Source organism: Zeus faber (genome assembly GCF_960531495.2).
Source record: "Zeus faber genome assembly, chromosome: 21".
NCBI lineage: Eukaryota > Metazoa > Chordata > Actinopteri > Zeiformes > Zeidae > Zeus > Zeus faber.
In genome coordinates, this window is record NC_137208.1 from 13616020 (window position 1) to 13636338 (window position 20319).

At 43.6% G+C, this 20319-nt stretch overlaps 1 protein-coding gene across 1 annotated transcript in view; it reads left to right on the plus strand.

Moving 5' to 3' along the window:
• Nucleotides 1-20319, plus strand: part of exoc4 (exocyst complex component 4) — a 153465-nt gene that overhangs the window by 102017 nt on the left and 31129 nt on the right. Inside the window, exons 12-15 of the mRNA XM_080022593.1 lie at nucleotides 1476-1578; nucleotides 2173-2289; nucleotides 17610-17746; nucleotides 20115-20270. Coding sequence (XP_079878719.1) covers nucleotides 1476-1578; nucleotides 2173-2289; nucleotides 17610-17746; nucleotides 20115-20270 — 513 coding nt within the window. The remainder of the gene's footprint in view (nucleotides 1-1475; nucleotides 1579-2172; nucleotides 2290-17609; nucleotides 17747-20114; nucleotides 20271-20319) is intronic.

The following is a 20319-nucleotide window of genomic DNA, read 5'->3' on the forward strand; positions in this document are numbered from 1 at the left end:
TAGTGGGCGAGACGACACCAGTGACCGCTGATTCACTGATTAACGAGGGGCGTGTGTTCCCCCAACCCGCAGATATATTACAGTTTGACCCGGTCCGGCCAGCCAAACACCTGCTCTCTGTGAGGACATGTGTAGCCCATGACCATAGCATGGTCTGCCCCAATTCATATCATCAGAGTTAATGTGTGTGTGTGTGTGTGTGTGTGTGTGTGTGTGTGTGTGTGTGTGTGTGTGTGTGTGTGTGTGTGTGTGTGTGTGTGTGTGTGTGTGTGTGTGTGTGTGTGTGTGTGTGTGTGTGTGTGTGTGTTCAATAGACACAATATGAGCAACCGTGTACTTCTTGCACTGAGTAATGCACATGCACACATATTCTGTGTGTGTGTGTATGTGTCATTGTTAAATAAATTCAATATTTACATTTTGAATCATTTATTTGTTATTGCCCTGTAAAAATAGATTCTCTTCTAGGGGAAGCTTACTATGAAATTAAATTGAAATTAAAGATATTCCCTCTGATACAAGGACTAGACAATATTTCGATATCATATCAATATTGTCATATAACTGTAGATATCGTTTGGGATTTTGACTTGATCGTGATATAGTCAGTTAAATGGGGGGGATGGTAGCTCAGGCGGTAGAGCTGGTGGTCTAGTGATCCAAAGGTTGCCGGTTCGATCCCAGGCTCCTCCTGCTAGCATGCTGTAGTGTCCTTGAGCAAGACACTTAACCCCTAATTGCTCCTGATGGCTGCGTCCGTCGGTGTTTGAACAATTGTAAGTCGCTTTGGATAAAAGCGTCTGCTAAATGACTAAATGTAAATGTAAATGTAAATGTTGTCTTTTAAGGCTGAATAACAGATAAGTAATATATTTTCTGAACTTTATAGTCTGTCCTATCAGTTGTAATCTATGCCTCTACTTGGTCATTATATCCACATTACTAATGGTTCTTTCCCCAATGTTTTTTGTTTGTAAATATCTTATGATAACATTTACAGCCATCTCCAAAACAGTATCGATATTGAGGTATTCATCAAAAAATACAGTGGTATTAGATTTTTTCAGTATCGCCCAGCCGTATCTAACACCATTTAAAATGTAGAAACAATCAGCGCCTTGCATTAAGCACCTCCATAATGAGATAACTATACTATAGAACTAGAATATATATATTTTTTTATGCCTCTGTATGAAGGGAACATTTGCTGAGCACACGTTTTCTTCTTTCAATAAGTCTACCATCCCTTGTTTATCCAATTACACCCACTCTCACACTTGGGAGCCTCCTACCAACTTAAATCTATTTGTGTATTTAGCTGCCCGTCCAGCTCCACTGCAGCAAGGTCTGCTCCTCTATTTTTTTTTTCCTCTCCAGAATTTCTAATTGGTCGTGGAGTTCTAGATGGGGACGCGAAGACAAGTTCCCTTGCCGCTTTGAAATGATTAACATTTGACTTATTTTGCTCTCTCCAGGTTCATCCAGGAGATAGAGATGAACATGGGCCCGGGTCAGGCCAAGCAGTGCCAGCTAAGAACGTTCCTCACCTACTACATCAACGACCTCTTCCTCAACCAGGTCAGCACCATGATGGCATTCTCCCAGAGTTTCGGAAGGAAGAGCGTATGGAGTCGCACTTCCAGCAAAAGTCTTTATTTTAGAAAAATGGCAGCAGTGGGACACAGACAGACTGCCATGAACAGACTACGGTCATTAGTTTTTTTTGTTGAATGCCCGGTGCTCTGATAATCCTGCGACGTTTTGGCAGTAGCCTGTCAAATTCGGCGTGGATGCAGTCTGTTTTTGGGTGTTGTGGTTAGCTGTAGAAGCCCTTTTGCTGTTTTGAAAATAAAAATACTTTCTTGTTTGTCTGGCGTTCCTCATGTCCATCATTGCACTTGAGGATATTTCCAAATTTTGAACACAATTATGTGGGGTCGTTGCTTGATATTTTAACCCTTTCATATAATGCAGTCTTACCAAGTCTTATATTATTGCCTTCTTATGCTCGGTTCTTGTGTCTATGACAAATTGGTATAATTGGTACAAACAGTGTTTATAAGGACTTTGGAGCAACCTCTGTATTTTGAATTTGTCCATCAAGGTAAATGCAGGGCTCTGTGTGCTATTCCTATCATAAACTCACCGTGTGTCTCCATATGAAAATGACAGGTGCGGACTGAAATCAACAAAGAGATTGAGGCAGTGAGCAAGGCAGCAGACCCTTTGAAGATCCTAGCCAGTGCTGATACCATGAAGGTGCTGGGGGTCCAGAGACCTCTGTTACAGGTGAGCGATATCCAGCACCACACACTCAATTTCCCAGCTTTATTTCTTGGGGAAACGGTCCACTGTTCTATGCATATACAGAGAATTCAAATCATAGAATGCTTGAAAATATACACACGGATGTCAATTTTTGTACATGATTTTTTTTTTTTGTTCCCAAATGGCAAAGGCAAACATATACAATTGTCATTTGTTGGTGACATATTTTTTTAAGCATATCGAACACGCCTGGTTAAAATTTGTAGGACTAGGTCATGTTTTTCTGAACACCCCAGTACACAGAGCAGCCGTTTGGCTGGGGAGAATTGATTCGATCCTGTGTTGTACTTTGCGGTGAGCTATACAGCTCCACAAGGGCTTCTTTTTACTTCGGGCTGCTTTGTGGTACCACATTATGTTGGAATCAGCCATTTTCAGAGGGATAAAAACCTCCTATTGTGCCTGGTGTACATGTGGACTCACGGTATTGGCACCCATCGGTCTGCACTAAGCAGACCGGTAGCCACCTGAGAATTACATGGCTGCCAAAGACAAGATCGTGGCAGGTGGCAAAATATCACTCCATTTCAGCTGTCAGGTAGTCTGGCAGTGTGGTCAAATACCAGCCCTTCTGTCCCTGATATCATAAAACCCCACATTGTTGGATTGCTTGGTAGAAGCACTGGAGTTTAATGTTTGCACGTGAAGCATGTGTATTTATTTTTGTATTTTTCTTTGTTCGTACATCCACCTGTCAGCGGACATGATGCAAAGACAAGCCACATGCTGTCACTGTCAGGTCATTCATTTGTGTTGAGAGCCAGAATTAGTGTGTGGGTGTGTGGGTGGGTGGGCGGATGTGTGCGGGCGCGTGTGCGGGCGCGCGCGCGTGCGTGCGTGCGTGCGCATGCACGTGTTTGATCCGTTTATGTCCCCATGCACTTTCCCCACATGGAGAAAACAGCGGTGGCAGTTCATTCCAAAGAGAGAGAGAGCGTTGGCGTTGAGTTGCAGAGCGTTTGTTTACAGTGTTAGCCCCTTCTTAACGAGGAGTGCAGCATCTTGCTAATTATGCTGCAGAGACTAATGAGCCTTTTTGCTGATAGTGGGGTGCACAATAAAACAATAAAATGCTCCTTTTGTTTGGGCTCTCTGGCTTTTTTAATTGGAGTGATTCAAAAAGGGCCAACGCTCCTGTTCTGCTGCCACGCGGGCTCGGGGACAGTGTGTGATTTGTGCATTTTGTATGAGTAAAGTTCGTTGCCTGCGTCGATGTGTGCGTGCTAATCCTTTTTCCTTTGACGGCCGTCAGACACTGCCAATACCTGATACTCCGCTCCGAAAGGGCAACAACGTTGATTTTGTTGATTTCCGTTGCTTGTGATCTGCAACCTTCCAGTGACTGTAATGCAGGGTTTAAGTTGTTCATTTTAAAGGTAACAGTGGTTGGTGCCAACACTGTCTCCTAAAATGCAGCGGATGCATACGCGTGCATCTTAACAGAGTTCTCCCAGCCTCTGAGCTCAAGTTTGTGCCTGTGTTTGTGGTTTTTGTCGTTCTTGAAAGTGACATGACGACTCTGTACCAGGTGTTATTGGAGGGGGACACACACCACTGGCAGTAACAGTACGGTGGGGTGGGGAGGATGGGTTCTCTGGCTTCCATTCTGCCACACCACATTAAACACACACTGTGGTCGCACACCTTGGCGGCCCACCACATAGGGGAGAGCCGCGGGGGAACACATTTATAGACGCACCTGCTTTCCGCAATCCACTGAAGAGTGCACATTAACATGTGCAGTGGTTCGAGTGGGGGTGGGCATGAGAGGGTGCACACATTAGCCGAAGGCACCTCCATCAGCCAGGCCTGCAAGACCACAGCGTGTGCTCTACACTCGCCCTTTAGATATTATGGGAAATGTACAGTCAAACACAATGCACCGAATGAGTGCATGCTCATATACACACACTCAAAAGAGCAAACACACAGATAGCACCAATTCTTTGTTGTCCTTTTGTTTTGCAATGTACTGTAGAAGAAAAATAGCACCACGGGCCATATAGAGTACTTCTGGTCAATCTATATGCAGCAGAATATTATATGGAATTTGTTGAATCATTTGCTAGCATCACTTTTTAAGCACTTCTGATGTGTGAAAAAATAACATCTATAGGCCATATGAAATGTTTTTTTGCTCTGAATATTTGTTAATGTTCCAGGCTGGCCAATGCCTTGCTGTTATATTGAGTCCTTGATCCTTTGTCACTGATGTCTGGTTAAATACGGTCAAAGTGACTTCGGGGTTAAGGGTTCAAGGTGAATACCTCACTTGAAATCAAATTTTTAAAGCAGATAATGCGACCTTGCATGCAGTCCGGGGGGCACAAGTTAATAACCACAATATCAACATAGGAGATGATTTGCCTATCACTACACGCCAGCATGCTGTGTATAATGTAGACATATATATGGTAATGTTAATATGAATATGAGTAGGCTGGTGTTCCCATGGTCCACTCTGTGATAAGATAAGGGCCCAGTATGGCCATGGAAAAGGTTAATGTCCGCTCTTGTGGGCTTGTGGAAGCCTGGCGGGGCCTGATAAGTCACGAGCATATCCGTGAAGAGACTCTGGATAGTCTATACATCTTCCTTTCTTTCTTTCCTTCCCTGTTCTGTTTTTATGCCGGTGTTGGTCTCTTTTTTTTTTTTTTTTTTTTTCTTTCTTCCCCAGTTGACTCCATTTTCCTCTTGTTTTTTTATTTGTTCACCTGGACTTTTGCCCCCTTCTTTCTTCTTAAAGTGCTATTTTTGTCTTTCTTTTTTGGCCCGGTTACAATTTTTTCTTTCTCCTGTTTGCCTTTCTCCTCCTTCCCTGTTCTTCATGCCTCTCCCTACCTCTCTCCCATTCCTCTCTGTTGTTAGCCCTAGCAGTATGATTCTATCTGCCTGCCGTTACTGTTGCCACTGATTGATTCATTTAATTAGAGTTGGATCCAGGGAAAAGGGGAAGGAAAGGAGGAGAGGGGGGAGACGGAGGGGAGGTGGTGTGGTCACTCTGCTGGATAGCTGTGGAGATTGGCTCTATTAATCTTCGTAGAACCCATACCTTCCGTAAACACACACACACACACACACACACACACACACACACACACACACACACACACATTAAAGTATAGTCAGGTATTCTTCAGTGCAGTGGCCGTTTTCGGTCTCCTGCAGCAACAAATGGACAAACTTATATTAATCTGGACCTAAGATGCTGGGCCACCAACAAAACGGTCCTTTTTGGTGTGTGGGCATGCACATGTGTTGTTCATGTATACGTGCTTGTAACCTCGTTTCCACACAATGCTTTCTTAGTGTTTCTCTTTGTAAGGTGCACCACCCAAGACCAGAACAGAGGCGTAATCAGATCACGAATAATTCCCACACATCGGCTCCCACTCACTGGCTAAGTCGCATTCAGCCCAGTCCAGGCCATTTCTAAACAATAGCCAATAATACGTGGATGCATAAATTTGTGTGTGTGTGTGTGTGTGTGTGTGTGTGTGTGTGTGTGTGTGTGTGTGTGCGTGTGCGTTTTGCGTGTGCGTTGGTGTGTGTGTGTGTCTCATTCTGCCTTCATGGGTGTGTTTGTGTGTACACACACACTTAGGTTGTTCCACAACTAAGGACTGTGATTTGATTGGCTTCATCTTCCGGGCGAACACCGTATTGCACATGTTTTGAGCTGACAATAGGTTGCGAATGACTTTGACCTTTTAACATTTTCTCATTTACATGATGCTGTGTGGGAGAACAAGGGGAAGGTGGGAATACCCAATAAGATATTTACACAATCTTAAATTGAAATATACACACACAAAAGCTAGCCCACCTGCCAGTGCTCTAATAACACTGACCTTTTTATTTCTCTTGTAGTATATGGGCGGATGTGTGTAACCAGTTTCTATTTGGGGGGGCTCTGATCACTTCCTGTTGATTGGCTCCTTGCTGTGTAACCCCTCCGCCACTCAAAGAAATGCACACACAATTAACACAATTGAGTCTGGGGTTTTGACAGTAGGGGGTGATCTCTTTATTAAGCAGCCTCTCAGTATCTAGCAGCACGAGAAGCAATCACCACACATTACACCTGTTAGCTGTAAGGTACACACACACACACACACACACACACACACACACACACACACACACACACACACACACACACACACACACACACAAATGCAATTGTAATGTTATTAACTGCAAATGGTTCACAGTAAAACTGCACAGGCACATTCTGGCAAAATTGGCCTATTCTGAGTTAAAAAAAACAACCCACTTCCATTTAGTCCGAATGGTTTCAGGAACACTCTACCACATTATGAGAGTGAGATCCATGTAGTTTGGCCATAATACTTCTAATCCTTTGTTTGCATTTATGTACCTTCAAAGTTGGCTTTGTAACCTGTAAATATGCACAGTGAATATTGAACCTTATGTACCAATGTAATGAGTAAATGTGGCTTTGATATTGTACAGATTTCCCATTCGAGGATTTTATGCCAAGATCAGAGCACAAGACTGAAAAATTGCAAAAAGGCCATTATAATGTTGATTCCCATTCATAGTTGGTTCCCAGCTGTTCACAGCATAGACTCTCCACTATGGAGAGACGCTCACAATATAATCAGTTTTTATATGTTATATTGAACAAATCTGTCACAAACCTTGCATTTTATCTGGTTTTCAGGGTTTGATTTACTCTTTTTAAAATACATAAACATTAGACCAGAAACAGGAATTTAAATCACTTCTTACTGTCAACCTGCTGTAGCCTGTGCTGTACTTTGTCAATCATACAGTTTTCAGCGAGATTGTTTTATGAACATATATAAATGATGGGAACCAAATCCAATGGGATGGAAACCAATTTACCGTCACAAGGTATGGATTAAAAAATGGTGAACCTATCCTTTAATGATGTGTTTTTGTCTTTTGTGTCTAACCGTTCATGTTAAACGCTAATTACATGTAGCACATTTAAGTGCAGTTCCAAAAGAAAACAAATCTCTATTGACTTGCATGTGCAAGTTAAAAAAGAAAAAAGAAAAAAAAACGCTTTTGTAAAGGAGAAAGTTAAAATGAAAGCCCAGTCGGGACTGGATTCTACAACAGGGAATATTTGCCGCATGTCAAACGGCGTCAGCGGCGAAAACAAACAGCAGAAATGGAGTAAAAGCACAGTTGTAAATGCTACATACCTATTTTGACACGTTGCACAGAGAGACAGAGGTTTTTGCCGCGAGAACAAATGAGGAGGGGGGAAAAACATGAATACTGATCTGACAAAGGTTACATGCTTTATGCAGGTTCTAAATCCAAATCAATTCTCACTAAACAGGGTAATATATCCATCTAAATTACTCCTAGATAAGTAAATATATCATGATTAATTGGCATAGTATTTCTTGAGGAAAGAAAAAAAAAATGCTCTGTTACCCTGACACCGTTATCTCTCCTCTGCGTCCTCTCTGCTTCGAGGCAGAGGCTCCTCTACCTTCCACATGGGCAGCTCCACCTGTAGGCTCCAATTCAGGAGCCCCCAACCCGCCCCACCTGGTTATCTCTCACCGAACACATGTACAATCCAGACTCAGACCCAGCCGCTCAGGGCCTCCAACCTTCCAGGGATATGGAGATGAACCATTTGACTGAATGAGTCTGGAAAAACATAGAAACGACTTCAGCCCGAGGTGGCGCAGGTTCACGTCAAACAGTGTTACTCCTGAAAGAGACTGTGTCAGTGTGCGTTTAAAAATTATAATCTTTGCCTGCGGAGGGAGAGAAGTTAAAATGTCAGCCGTGCTACGAACATGCCCTTTGGTTTGAAGTAAAGAAGGGTTTTGCTGGGGCGGGTGGGGCTGTTATAAAAGTTGCAGCATGAGTTCTTTAAAGCTAGTTGATGCAGTGAGTTCCGAAATGACAATCGAAATTATTTGGCGCATATGACCACATTTTGAGTGTGTGTGTATGTGTAAAATGCATCCATGCTTATTTGGACGGGTGTGTCATCTGTTATTTTATTTTATTTAATTTTTTACCGAAACGCTTTTTTTTTTTTTTGGGTACAAATGCTTACTGCAGGGGGTATATGTTCCTGTCTGCGCTCCATTAGCTCCATATGGACCCATTGTATCATCCTGCATATGAACAAAAACACACATAGATACATTCAAGCACTTTTTCTTCGTCTCTCATCTCTCACACATATTCCTCTGCTACCTAATACAGGCACCATATAGACTTAATTTAGCTGCTAATGTTCGAATGGACAAACCCATCAATCGCCCTAAGACTTCTGTTGTGTGTGGTGAGAGAGGGTTTCCCAGCCCCTCACACTTCCAGCAGAAGATAATAATGTGATGATCTGTGAAGAAATCGTCATGGGAATGTGGGATGATCAGGAGGAGTGACTTCTTTGCTGATGCGCAAAACACACGGCAGGGGGGTAATCCCCCCCGCCTGTGTCACTCCATGTGGGGTGAATAACCTCCATATTTCACTGCGTGGGTGTTGGATTGGATGTGAGTTTGTAGGGTGTGTGTGTGTGTGTGTGTGTGTGTGTGTGTGTGTGTGTGTGTGTGTGTGTGTGTGTGTGTGTGTGTGTGTGTGTGTGTGTGTGTGTGTGTGTGTGTGTGTGTGTGTGTGTGTGTGTGTGCGCGCTTGGGGGGGGTGTAGATTGTTGTGGGGCTGTAGGGTTTAAGGGAGTCTTTGGAAAGCCCATCTGTAATCAACCAAGTGTGACATTGGTCCTCATTTCCCAATTACAACAACTACAAACACTACATTAAGCAGTCATCATGGTCAGTGCCAAAGTGACAATAGTAGAGCACTTTCACAGAGTGAAAAGATATTATAAGATATGATGACATTTTATTGATTCCCGTGGGAAATTCAGATGTTACAGCAGCAATAGTTAGGAAAAAAGTGCCAGTCAAAATATATGCATTATAAAATATATGTTCACAAATGGAAGTAAACATTGTCTTGTACTAACTATGTTCAAGTAGTAAGTGGTATGTTGAAAAACATGTATGGCAGCTGTATATATGAAAAAATATATATGATATTCACAGTAATAGTATTAATAACAATACTGTATGTACAAAAACCGATATATATATATATAAATCAATTAACTTAATCAACTAACTTATTTTTGTAACTATTTTTGTCAGATTAAATTAATCAACCTCTTTCCTTCCCCCTATCATATATCATATAATTGAATGTGATGCTTCATGAAGTCCGCAGATTGAAGTCCAACAGGCGTCATTTAATAAGAGGTCTCAATTTGCCCACCTCAGATTTCATCCGACACACGGATGGTAGGACACGCAAAGGGACACGCAATCGGCTGATTGGCTGCGTGCCGCCTTTTAGCTCATCAGCAGGCCACTTGATTGGACGTTATTGAAGATGACAGCCCCTGATTGGTGCATTCCAAGCCATAGCTAGAGAAGCCACTGGGGTGTAGTTAGGTGTGTAGTTTTTCTATTAGTGTTTGCTTACATGGAAACAAACAGGTAATAAATGGTGATTTGATGTTGTTTCATTAAGATTTTGTAAATGGAATTAAACAATATTTGATTAGCATGAGATTCGCCATTAGAATTTATACACCATTATTCTATCAGAAAAAGCAAACACTGTGCCCTATGAGGCTACAATTACATTCATACTGCAGCAACATGCCAAATGCTTCGAGATGAGGATTTACACTCGAATTTATCACTCGTTTTGAAACTCTGCAACTCCTGAACGCTCAAGTCAAATGACACAATACATGTACATCTGAATAAACACACATAAAGCGCCCACTGTTAAGTGTGTGTTCCAGTTGAGGTGACAGAGTGGCGTGGGCCATCCGGCGTGTGTCAGGGGACTCTTCAAAGGGTGCCTCCATCCTGACGATGATGAATGACCTGTCACGACAGCGTCCCAAACCAGTGCGGCTCTCCCTTTCAAAGGCAGCGGCATTACACGAGTCAGCGATTTGGGGTCAGGGTGTGGGTGACATGGCGGAAAGCAGGGGTGCAACACCTCGACCCTGCAAAATTTTGTGGGGCAGCTGCTTCTGCAAAAAGATGAAACCCCCAACCAGCTTGACATTCACGCTTCCAATTTGAGTCCAAAAGTTATTTTCAAACATTCATTTTATGAGGAGGCAGCTACCTTAAAGGGGCAATAGACAACTATTCAACTTCCCCCATTAGCATTTCCAGGTTGTATTATTGTTTGTCTGTTGCAAAGACAACCGGATCGCTTTACGTCTTCCTCAGAGTGCTCTGTGGAAATGATTAACACCACTTTGGAAATCAGAGAGAAGAAAGAGAGAGAAGAAAGAAGCATTCTTTCTTCTCTCTTATTTCCAAAGTGGTGTTAATCATTTCCACAGAGCACTCTGAGGAAGACGTAAAGCGATCCGGTTCACTGAAGAAGTCTGTTGAAATTCTCACAATATTAATTTCATGTTATTTCTGTTGGTTGCGCAATCATAGACATATATACAAAGACGCTGCATTGGCTGCTTCGGCGCGTTGCTGCGATATGTCAACGTTGCCACCATATTAGAACGGGCAAGACTGGCCTGTAAACAAATACAAGTAAGCAGGAGAGCTGCGTTTTCTCTCGATAAAAAGCACTAAAATGTGAACATTTCTCGACCGATTTCAATGAGTTTTCGATGACTGAATCAGAATCAGAGTCGTCTTTATTGCCAAGTAAGTTTCTACGTACAAGGAAGTTGTCTTGGTTTTCGGTGCATACGGGAAACATGAATGTAAAATAGAACAATTGGAAAACAATATGTAAAATATATAAGAATAGGTAAAATATGCACGGATAATAGTCCTGAAGGATGTGCGTCAATGAATCCCATTGACATATCAATTCAATTCAAGACCTAGGGGTCCATCTAGTGTCTATGGGGAGAGGGGGTGAGGGTCCATTTCAGTGGGGGTCTCGGGCCGTGTTGATGAGGCCAGTTGCTGACGGGAAGAATCTGTTTTTGTGGCGAGAGGTTTTGGCCTTGTTGGACCGCAGCCTCCTGCCAGAGTGAAGTGTTTCAAACAGTTTGTGTCAGGGTTGGGAGGGGTCGGCCACAATCTGACCTGCACGCCTCAGGTTCCTGGAGGCGTACAGGTCCTGGAGGGATGGCAGATTGCAGCCAATCACCTTCTCAGTGGATCGAATGACACGCTGCAGTCTGCCCTTGTCCTTGGTGGTTACAGAACATGCCAGATCGTGATGGAGGAGGTGAGGATGACTCAATGATGGAGGTGTAGAAGTGAACCATCATCGTCTCTGCCAGGTTGAACTTCCTCAGCTGCCGCAGGAAGTATGTCCTCTGCTGGGCTTTGTTGACGATGGAGCTGATGGTCGGCTCCCACTTGAGGTCCTGGGTCCCAGGAAGCAGCAGGACTCCACAGAGTCACCCCCATCACACAGGGTGGTGGGGGTGGGCTTAGTTCTTCCTGAGGTCCACAACCATCTCCACTGTCTTTACTGCGTTGAGCTCCAAGTTGTTCTGGCTGCACCAGGTCACCAGATGGTCAAGCTCCCACCTGGAGGTGGACTCATCCCCACCAGGGATCAGCCCAATGAGGGTGGTGTCGTCTGCAAATTTCAGGAGCTTGACAGACTGGTGGCTGGAGGTGCAGCTGTTGGTGATGGTCAGAGACTTGTTTTCCCAGCCTTACGTGCTGCCTTCTGTCAGACAGGAAGTCTGTGATCCACCTGGAGGATGAAGTGGAGGGCCAAGTTTACTGCATCGTCTAGAGACCTGTTGGCTCTGTAGGCGAACTGCAGGGGGTCCAGGAGAGGGTCTGTGATGGATTTGAGGTGGGGACAGCACAAGGCGTTCAAAAGACCTCATCAACACAGAAGTCAGAGCGACGGGTCTGTAATCATTAAGTCCTGTGGTCCTTGGCTTTTTTTCGACTGGGATGATGGTGGAGGATTTGAAGCAGGCTGGTACATGGCATGTCTCCAGTGAGGTGTTGAAAAAGTCTGCAAACACCAGAGACAGCTGATCAGCACAGTGCTTCAGGGTGGATGGGGAGACAGAGACTGGTCCAGCTGCTTTGCGGGGGTTCTGCCTCTTAAAAAGCCTGTTGACGCCCCCCCCCCCCCAGCATGAAAAGAGTCGTCGCTGTGGTGGTGGAGGAGGAGGGGGGGCCTCTGAGGTGAGTCGCTGCAAAGGGGTCCAGTCTCTTGCTGTGGTGGGGGAGGTGGAGCTGGTAGGCTTGGCCTGGTGGAAGGTTGGTGGTGGCTGGTGGGGATGGTGTCAGTACTGTCCCATTGCCTTTCAAAGTGACAGTAGAAGTTGTTCAGGTCGTTGGCCAGATGTGAGTTGTTCATGAAGTGAGGCGTTTTTGGTTTGAGGTTAATTTGTCCGAACCCCTTCCAGACAGAGGCAAAGTCATTGGCTGAGAACTGGTGTTGGAGGCTCTTTGAGTACAGTCGTTTAGCATTTTGCACCTCTTTGCTGAACCTGTACTTAGCCACTTTAAACATGTCTCTGTCCCCACTCTTAAACGCCTCTTCCTTCTCTGACCTTAGCTGTCTGAGTTTAGCTGTGAACCAGGGCTTGTCGTTGTTGGAACTCAACCTGCTGCGTGACGGTACACAGATCTCCTCACAGAAGCTGATATATGATGTCTCCGCCGCTGTGTACTCATCCAGACTGTTGGTAGCAGTCCTGAAAACATCCCGACCCGCCGCAGTCCAAGCATGCCCGAGATCCTCCACAGCTTCACTGGTCCACTAAGGAGTCCGGGTTGGTCCGTTCCACACACCGTATTAGGTCGGTGAGCATGTGCTGTGGCTCCTGCTTGTTGGCCTGCGGTGGTATGTAAACACCGACCAGTATGAATGAAACAAACTCACGGGGAGAGTAGAAGGGTTTGCGGTTATTGAAAACTGATTCCAGATCAGGAGAACGGTGCTATAGGATCACTGTTACGTCATTACACCAGCTACGGTTAATGAAAAAACACAAACTTCTACCCTTTGTTTTGCCGCCGGAGAGTTCTGTGTCCTGATCCGCTCTGAAGAGTTGGAAGCCTGCCAGCTGCAGCGCAGAGTCCGGTATCGTTCCACTCAGCCACGTCTCCGTGACGCTCAAAACAGAAGATGAAGAAAAGTCTCTGTTCTTCCCCAACAGTAGCTGAAGTTCGTCCAGTTTGTTTTCCAGTGAACGCGCGTTAGAAATATACCAGGTAACGGTGTGCGATGTCCGCCTCGGCCGAGGCGCACAAGCGCACCGGCACGTCTCCCTCTCCTCCGGCGTTTCACTACGCTCACAAAGGTGAGCGCACCCTTGACCAGAATGTTCAGTGATTTCGCAGATGTGGCGATTGAAGTGGGGAATAAATCCACCAGGGTTGTAGCCCTGATGTTCATGAGCTGTTCTCTGGTGTAGCTCCCGGAATTGCCACAAAACACAAAATGAACAAACAAAACAAGTCAAAACAATGAGCACTGACACACCGAGGCGACCGTAAGAGGCGCCATTGAGATGTTGTTTTTATATTCAAGGGTTTATGATGTACGCAGAGTAGATTGCTCCACCGTCCGCAATGTTTTGCTAATGGCTGCGCATTGGTTGATGGATTTCCTGTGACACACTGCCGTAAATCGATCATTTTCCTGGGGATTCGTACCCGCGGCAGTCCGCATTGCATAGTGATATTGGGGCTTATAGGGACCCAATCTAAGTAGCACTGCTGTCATTATTCCATAGCCATTACACTGTGAAATCAACATTAACTTCATAATGATAAGTAAAAGAAAAAAAGTTGTCTGTTGTCGCTTTTAATAAAACAGATTTCTGCAAAGAAAATAATCAATTAGAGCAGATTGCAGGGTACATCGAAGACCATAAAAAGAATACATAAATTAATGGATAAATAATTGGAAAAGTACAAAGGAAACCATGTTAAAAAAAAAAACAACAACATTTTACAACATAGTTTTCTATCATTTTCAGCAATATGAAATATAGGTAAATGGTGAATCACCACATTAACACAAACTGACATGGAAGTAATATTGCACGGGTTTGTTTTCTGCTTTATGCTGCAGTTTTGTTATGTTGCTTTAGATTGTCAAAGCAACCTTGCTGGATTGTGCCAAAATTCATTTCCTTGTGCATTACTTTCTCTAAGTAATGAGGCTAAATAGGGAGCGGCATCCCTATACTTACTCCCCCGCGATACTCATGACATATTTGCTGTGCTTTGCCGTGCTTTTAATCCACTCCACAAAGGAAATAACTGCTTTCAGCTCCAGTGGTGAGAAGTTTCACTCGCCATGATAATGCATTAACAGCTTTTTCTACCTCGGCATCAGTCAGAGCACTGGCCGTGACAATTTCGCCACTATCATTAAACCACTGCGGCGGTGGCCTTCCTTTCACTGTCAATTACAGCAGTTCACCCAGAAAAGCCCTGGAACCATAAGGTCTAATTTTCATTAATGATGGAATCGAGGCAAAGTGCAACCGAGCTTGTCTCCAGCCCATCATGCAATCCACTGTTGTAAATTCACAAATTAAATGTGCCTTTTGTTTTTTTTATCCAGTCATGCTGGACAGTACAGTTCAAAGTCTGTGGCCATTTTAGAGAGGGTGAGACTGAGAGAGGGAGAGAGAGAATAACCAAACGGAGAAACCTCTGGAGTGCGTCTCCTCTCCTGTGTAGCAGTCGGGGAAGATGGAGCAGTATATCAATGTATCTCTCTCCTCTGCATGCCTCGTCCTTTCTCCCTCTCTCTCCTTTGCCATCATTCCCTCTCCTCTCTTCCTCATTCTGTCCCTTGATTACTTTTTAATGATTTCTGCCGCCTAAGACAAATGGCTGTGTTAAATGAGCAGAATTAGACAAGGAGAGCCCGGCCGCCAGAGTATTTGTTAAAGCAGGAGTAATGGATCGCGGATCCATTGTTTACTTTTTAGTACTCGCTGACTTGGCCCGTTATTGAGTTCGGCCTCCTTCGAGCGAAGAAGAGAGTTAGAGTGGTGCATGCATCGGATGAAAAAATTATACCTTTTCCCACTGAGTGTAGTTATTAGATAATACATAATGGATAATATATGTCTAGCCACATATCTCTAGCCTTAGTGATAAAGTTTAATTATTAACATTGAATTTAGTCGCATTTAATGCAGTCAATAGCTATATTAAAGATGATGAATGATGTTATAATTCATGTTTTTTTTTGGACTATACATTGTACTATACGCAAAGAATATAAGATTAGTAACTTCACATATGCCAAGCAATTGGCATTTTTTGCCATACCAGTAAGCCAAACCACTGCACATTGCTAAATCCTACTCAGCCTCAGTAAGTTGTATTGAGCATTATTCCCATTCTTCCTTCCATGGCACTGGGGTCGGTAAGCAGCCATGTACAGTACAGGGGGGTCCCTTGGCAAAGACTTGGCCTTGGTTAGCACTCCATGGGCATTGAGCGTGCTCTGGTCCATTATGTCTGTCAGTGAGCTGTGTGTGTGTCAGTACTATATGTTGTGTATGTATACAGTGTGGATCGTGTGTGTGTGTGTGTGTGTGTCCATGTCTTTCTGTGCGTATCCCTGAGTGTGCATGTCTGTTGTATGTCTGTCTATTTGAGGGCCTGTGTCTTTGCGTGCATTTGTCTGTACCCCTTGCCTGTATGTGACAGACAGGGATCAAGGAACAGGGTGAGATGGTGAATTGGCTATTAATAGCACCACAACAGGGGTCCCTCTTCAATTTCAGTCACTACTGCCCCCTACAGTCTCCCATTGTCAATGTGTCACCTCACAGCTTGCTCCCGGTCTCAGCATACATATAAATTGGCTGTGGAGCCAAAAGTGGTCATCTGATGCTTGACCTGGTGATTAAATAATACTCATATTTAATACTAATAGTTAATACACACAAACAGTATGTACACATAGGCCTTCTCTCACATACCTGTAACTATTAAAGACGTTGTACACCTGTACAGGGTTTTACGCTGTCAAGCAAGTGTCCATGTGTTGTTGTTTTTTTCACTCATGTATGTAATTGACATAAGAAAATAATACTGTCAGCATTTAGATTGACAATTTCTGTGCAATTATCACAAATGTTCCAAGTGCTCATCCTGACAAAATATCACGCTGACTACACATCATGTAAAGTCAACAACATTACATCTTGCAAAGCGCGGTTGCTCAGAGCTCCTGCCATGTCTCTAATTTTTCTTTGACAATACAAATACACGTTCCACCAGAGAATATAGAGGTAATGGGGCTGGGAATGCTACATATTTCGCCCACAGCGTCTGAGATTGTTGCAGTAAATCTTAAACATATTGCCTACAGCCACTTTATACTTCTTCACCGATTCTGCATAGGTGGGAGTGATTTCCCCTGCCTTGGTCCCTCTTGTGCTTCTGTAGAGTTATTGCTACTGCTCCACTAATAGCAGGTTATCGCTGGTATTTGAGTTAAGGCACAGATTTATAAGTGGCAGGGGCTGATGTACTGAGTTTTAATCTTATTTAACAGCTCTTGAAGATTGTGTGTGTTTTTGAAGGTTTTGTGTGTGTGTGTGTGTGTGTGTGTGTGTGTGTGTGTGTGTGTGTGTGTGTGTGTGTGTGTGTGTGTGTGTGTGTGTGTGTGTGTGTGTGTGTGTGTGTGTGTGTGTGTGTGTGTGTGAAGTTGCACTACTGTTCCCAAGCCAGCCAGCTATTAGTGACGCTATGGTGGCTAATCTGTAATGACTGCTGTCACAGCCCTACGGTCATGGTGGGAGTACACGGACACACACACACAGGCGTGCGCAGAGGTCCTTCCACTCCACCAATACAGTTCTATTACTTGTGACAAGTTCTCCGGCGGGAACTGAATTCAGAGTTATCAGATAACAAATAGACAGACAGGAATGTAAAAACCATGATGTAACGCTGTGAATACATGAGTCTTTTTAGCTCAATACCAGTTTGCACCAGAATTTAGAATCAAGTTGTTTGTGTCTTAGTCCAGTTGTAGTCTTTGGCAGGAAAAGGATCTGTAAAATGAAATGTACAAAGTATTGTTTATCATAGTTTATTATCCACACTATGGCTGCCCAGACCTAACATTCATGACGGGTTAAATGCAGAGGGCAGATTTCAGGTATTGAATTGAAAATGTACTTGGCAAATAAAGAGATTGTTAATTGTTATTCATTGATTGTAATTTATTCTTGATTACAATCCTTTGTCAGCAGCGTTCACAAATTGATCCGCCTGCTTTCCTTCTGCCTCCAGAGCACCGTGGTGGTGGAGAAGTCCATCCAGGACCTGATGAGTCTGATGCAGGACCTCAGCGCCTACTCCAACCAGTTCCTGGAGATGGTCTGTGACCGGCTCAAAGAGTACAAGGAGATCTGCAACACGGCCTACAGGTTAGCGGCACAAAGGAAGTCGGCTTTGCTTTGGCCATTTTTTCACTGGTCTTCCTATGTTGTTTGAATAAGAAGAGATATTTCCTGGAAATCTAGGTGTTACAACAGCAGAAGATGACAGAACGGTGCAAGTCAACAAAAGAGATTAAAAAATAAAAATGATCGAAAATGTATGTACACATTTAGAAGTTAACAGGGAGTAGCACTTGTAGGTGGTGGGTGCACTAAATTAAAGTCTAAATATTATATACCAACAGTGTGTAGCAATAATATGCAATGGCAGTACTAGTAAGCAAGTTGTATGTTGAAATACAATATTCATTTATTAAATATTTATTTTTTGTATTCGTTTTCAGCATGAATTGAGTGAAATGAATCGTGAGACCTTTAATTCTCTTGGACTAAGATAGAAAATGTTCATCTTACAGCAGATAAAAATATTGTTTTTACAAAATTCCTGCCCACGCATCCAACAAAAATATGGGGGAGAAAGTGAAACAAATGTAATGTTTACTTTCTAATAAGAACAGTCTAGATTCAAGCCCCTGTTCATATTATGGATTTAAGTAGCTATTTATTTTCCTGCGCCTTTGAAAGTTGCAAAATGTCTTCCATGATGAATTTCATACAGGCACAGAACCCTGGTTTGTATTTGCTCTATCAGTCCGTATTCCCCTGAGAACCAGTAACACCTGGCCAGGTGAAGGGAGGGGAGACCAGAGGGAGAGAGGGATGTGGGGTTGAAGGGGCTGGATGGGGGGCCAGGAGAGCGGAGAGATAGACCGCTGAGTGTCCATCTGGTTCTGTCACAGGTCAGCCTCTGTTGCTAGGGGGCCTTGGAGAGATTAAGCAAGATCCAACAGGGGCTGCCAAAGTGTGTGTGTGTGTGTGCGTGCGCGTGCGTGAAAGCTAGTGGATGTGAACCCCAGGGGACGCGGTGTCCGGAGCACTAAGCTTGTATCATGTTTAATGCAGAGCGAAGCATTAATTCTGCCCGTAACATTTGCAAACATGTTGGCTCCTGCCTAAATATTTCTAGACACCCTATCAAAGGTTCTGCCATTTTTATTATGTCGGTTTGATACCGGTTTTGTGGGTACCAGGCTTTTGTTAAAAATAACTATACTCTGATACAATTAAATTATATTCTTTGAAAATTGTAATAGCGACAGTTATTTGGAGCTCATGCAACCATTTTCGGCTTAAATGAAATGCCACCGTCATTAAAACAAATTGAAATATTTAATTTCTCTATTAGACCGAATTCGTTCCATAAAATATTTATATAATGCATATCAGAATCTTTTTTTTTTTTTTTTTTTTTTCCAGGGACATTTACATATACAAGGAATTTCTTCTGGCGCGGTTAGGTGCACTTCAGTACAGGCCATGGGCATTCAAAAATAAAAAGCACAACAGTCCAAAAAAAAAAGGAGAATAAAAATAATAATAAAATTAAATAGGATTACAGGAGCCACAAAATCGCTGATCTGGCACCAGATCCTTTAAGTCCTGGAAGTTGTGAGGCGGGGCCCCCATGGATCCGGCTTGTTGTTCCAGCACATCCCACAGATGCACAATTGGATTGAGATCTGAGGAATTTGGAGGCCAAGTCAACACCTTGAAGTCTTTATCATGTGCCTTAAACCATTCCTGAACAATTGTTGCAGTGTGGCAGGGCGCATTATCCTGCTGAAAGAGGCCACTGCCATCAGGGCTGATCAGTGTATATACAAATAGCCAAAAATACAAAACAGAGCACAAACATCAGATGATATAGATGATAGAGATGCGGGGATGGTAGCTCAGGAGGTAGAGCTGGTGGTCTAGTAATCTAAAGGTTGCTGGTTCGATCCCAGGCTCCTCCTGCTAGCATGCTGTAGTGTCCTTGAGCAAGACACTTAACCCCTAATTGCTCCTGATGGCTGCGTCCGTCGGTGTTTGAACAATTGTAAGTCGCTTTGGATAAAAGCGTCTGCTAAATGACTAAATGTAATATACCGAAAAGTTGTTAGCAATGATTTAATTATGTGTAAAATGATATATCGCCATACAGGAAAGCCGTATTGTGAGCCATTTCATCGATGTTGGATCAAATCCATATTGAACCTCATCTATGACCGTTTTAATATCGTATCGAAATTGAATCGTGGTATCCTGACCAATACCCAGCCCTTGTGAGTTGACAAAGCTGGAACTCGCTTACAGTAGCATGTACTTACAACTCTCTAAACACATTTGTTTGCGTTAAAAACTGTTGAAGCCCTTTAACAGTAACGCTGAAACGCTCCGTGAAAGATGGCAATAATTTGTATTTTGTCGTATATTGAACTCGGTTTGTGTACGTTGTGTGCCTATGTGTGTCCAGAGGAGTCGTCCAGTGCGAGGAGAAGCTGACCATCAGCGCCTCCTGGTCCAAAGATGAGGACATCAGTCGTCTGCTTCAGTCTCTTCCAAACTGGGCCAATATGGCTCAGCCCAAACAGGCGCGGCAGAAGAGGGAGGACGAGGAAGACTTCACAAGGTAGACACCATACATTGCCCATCGAGGGTGGGAATCCCCAGAGAAATTC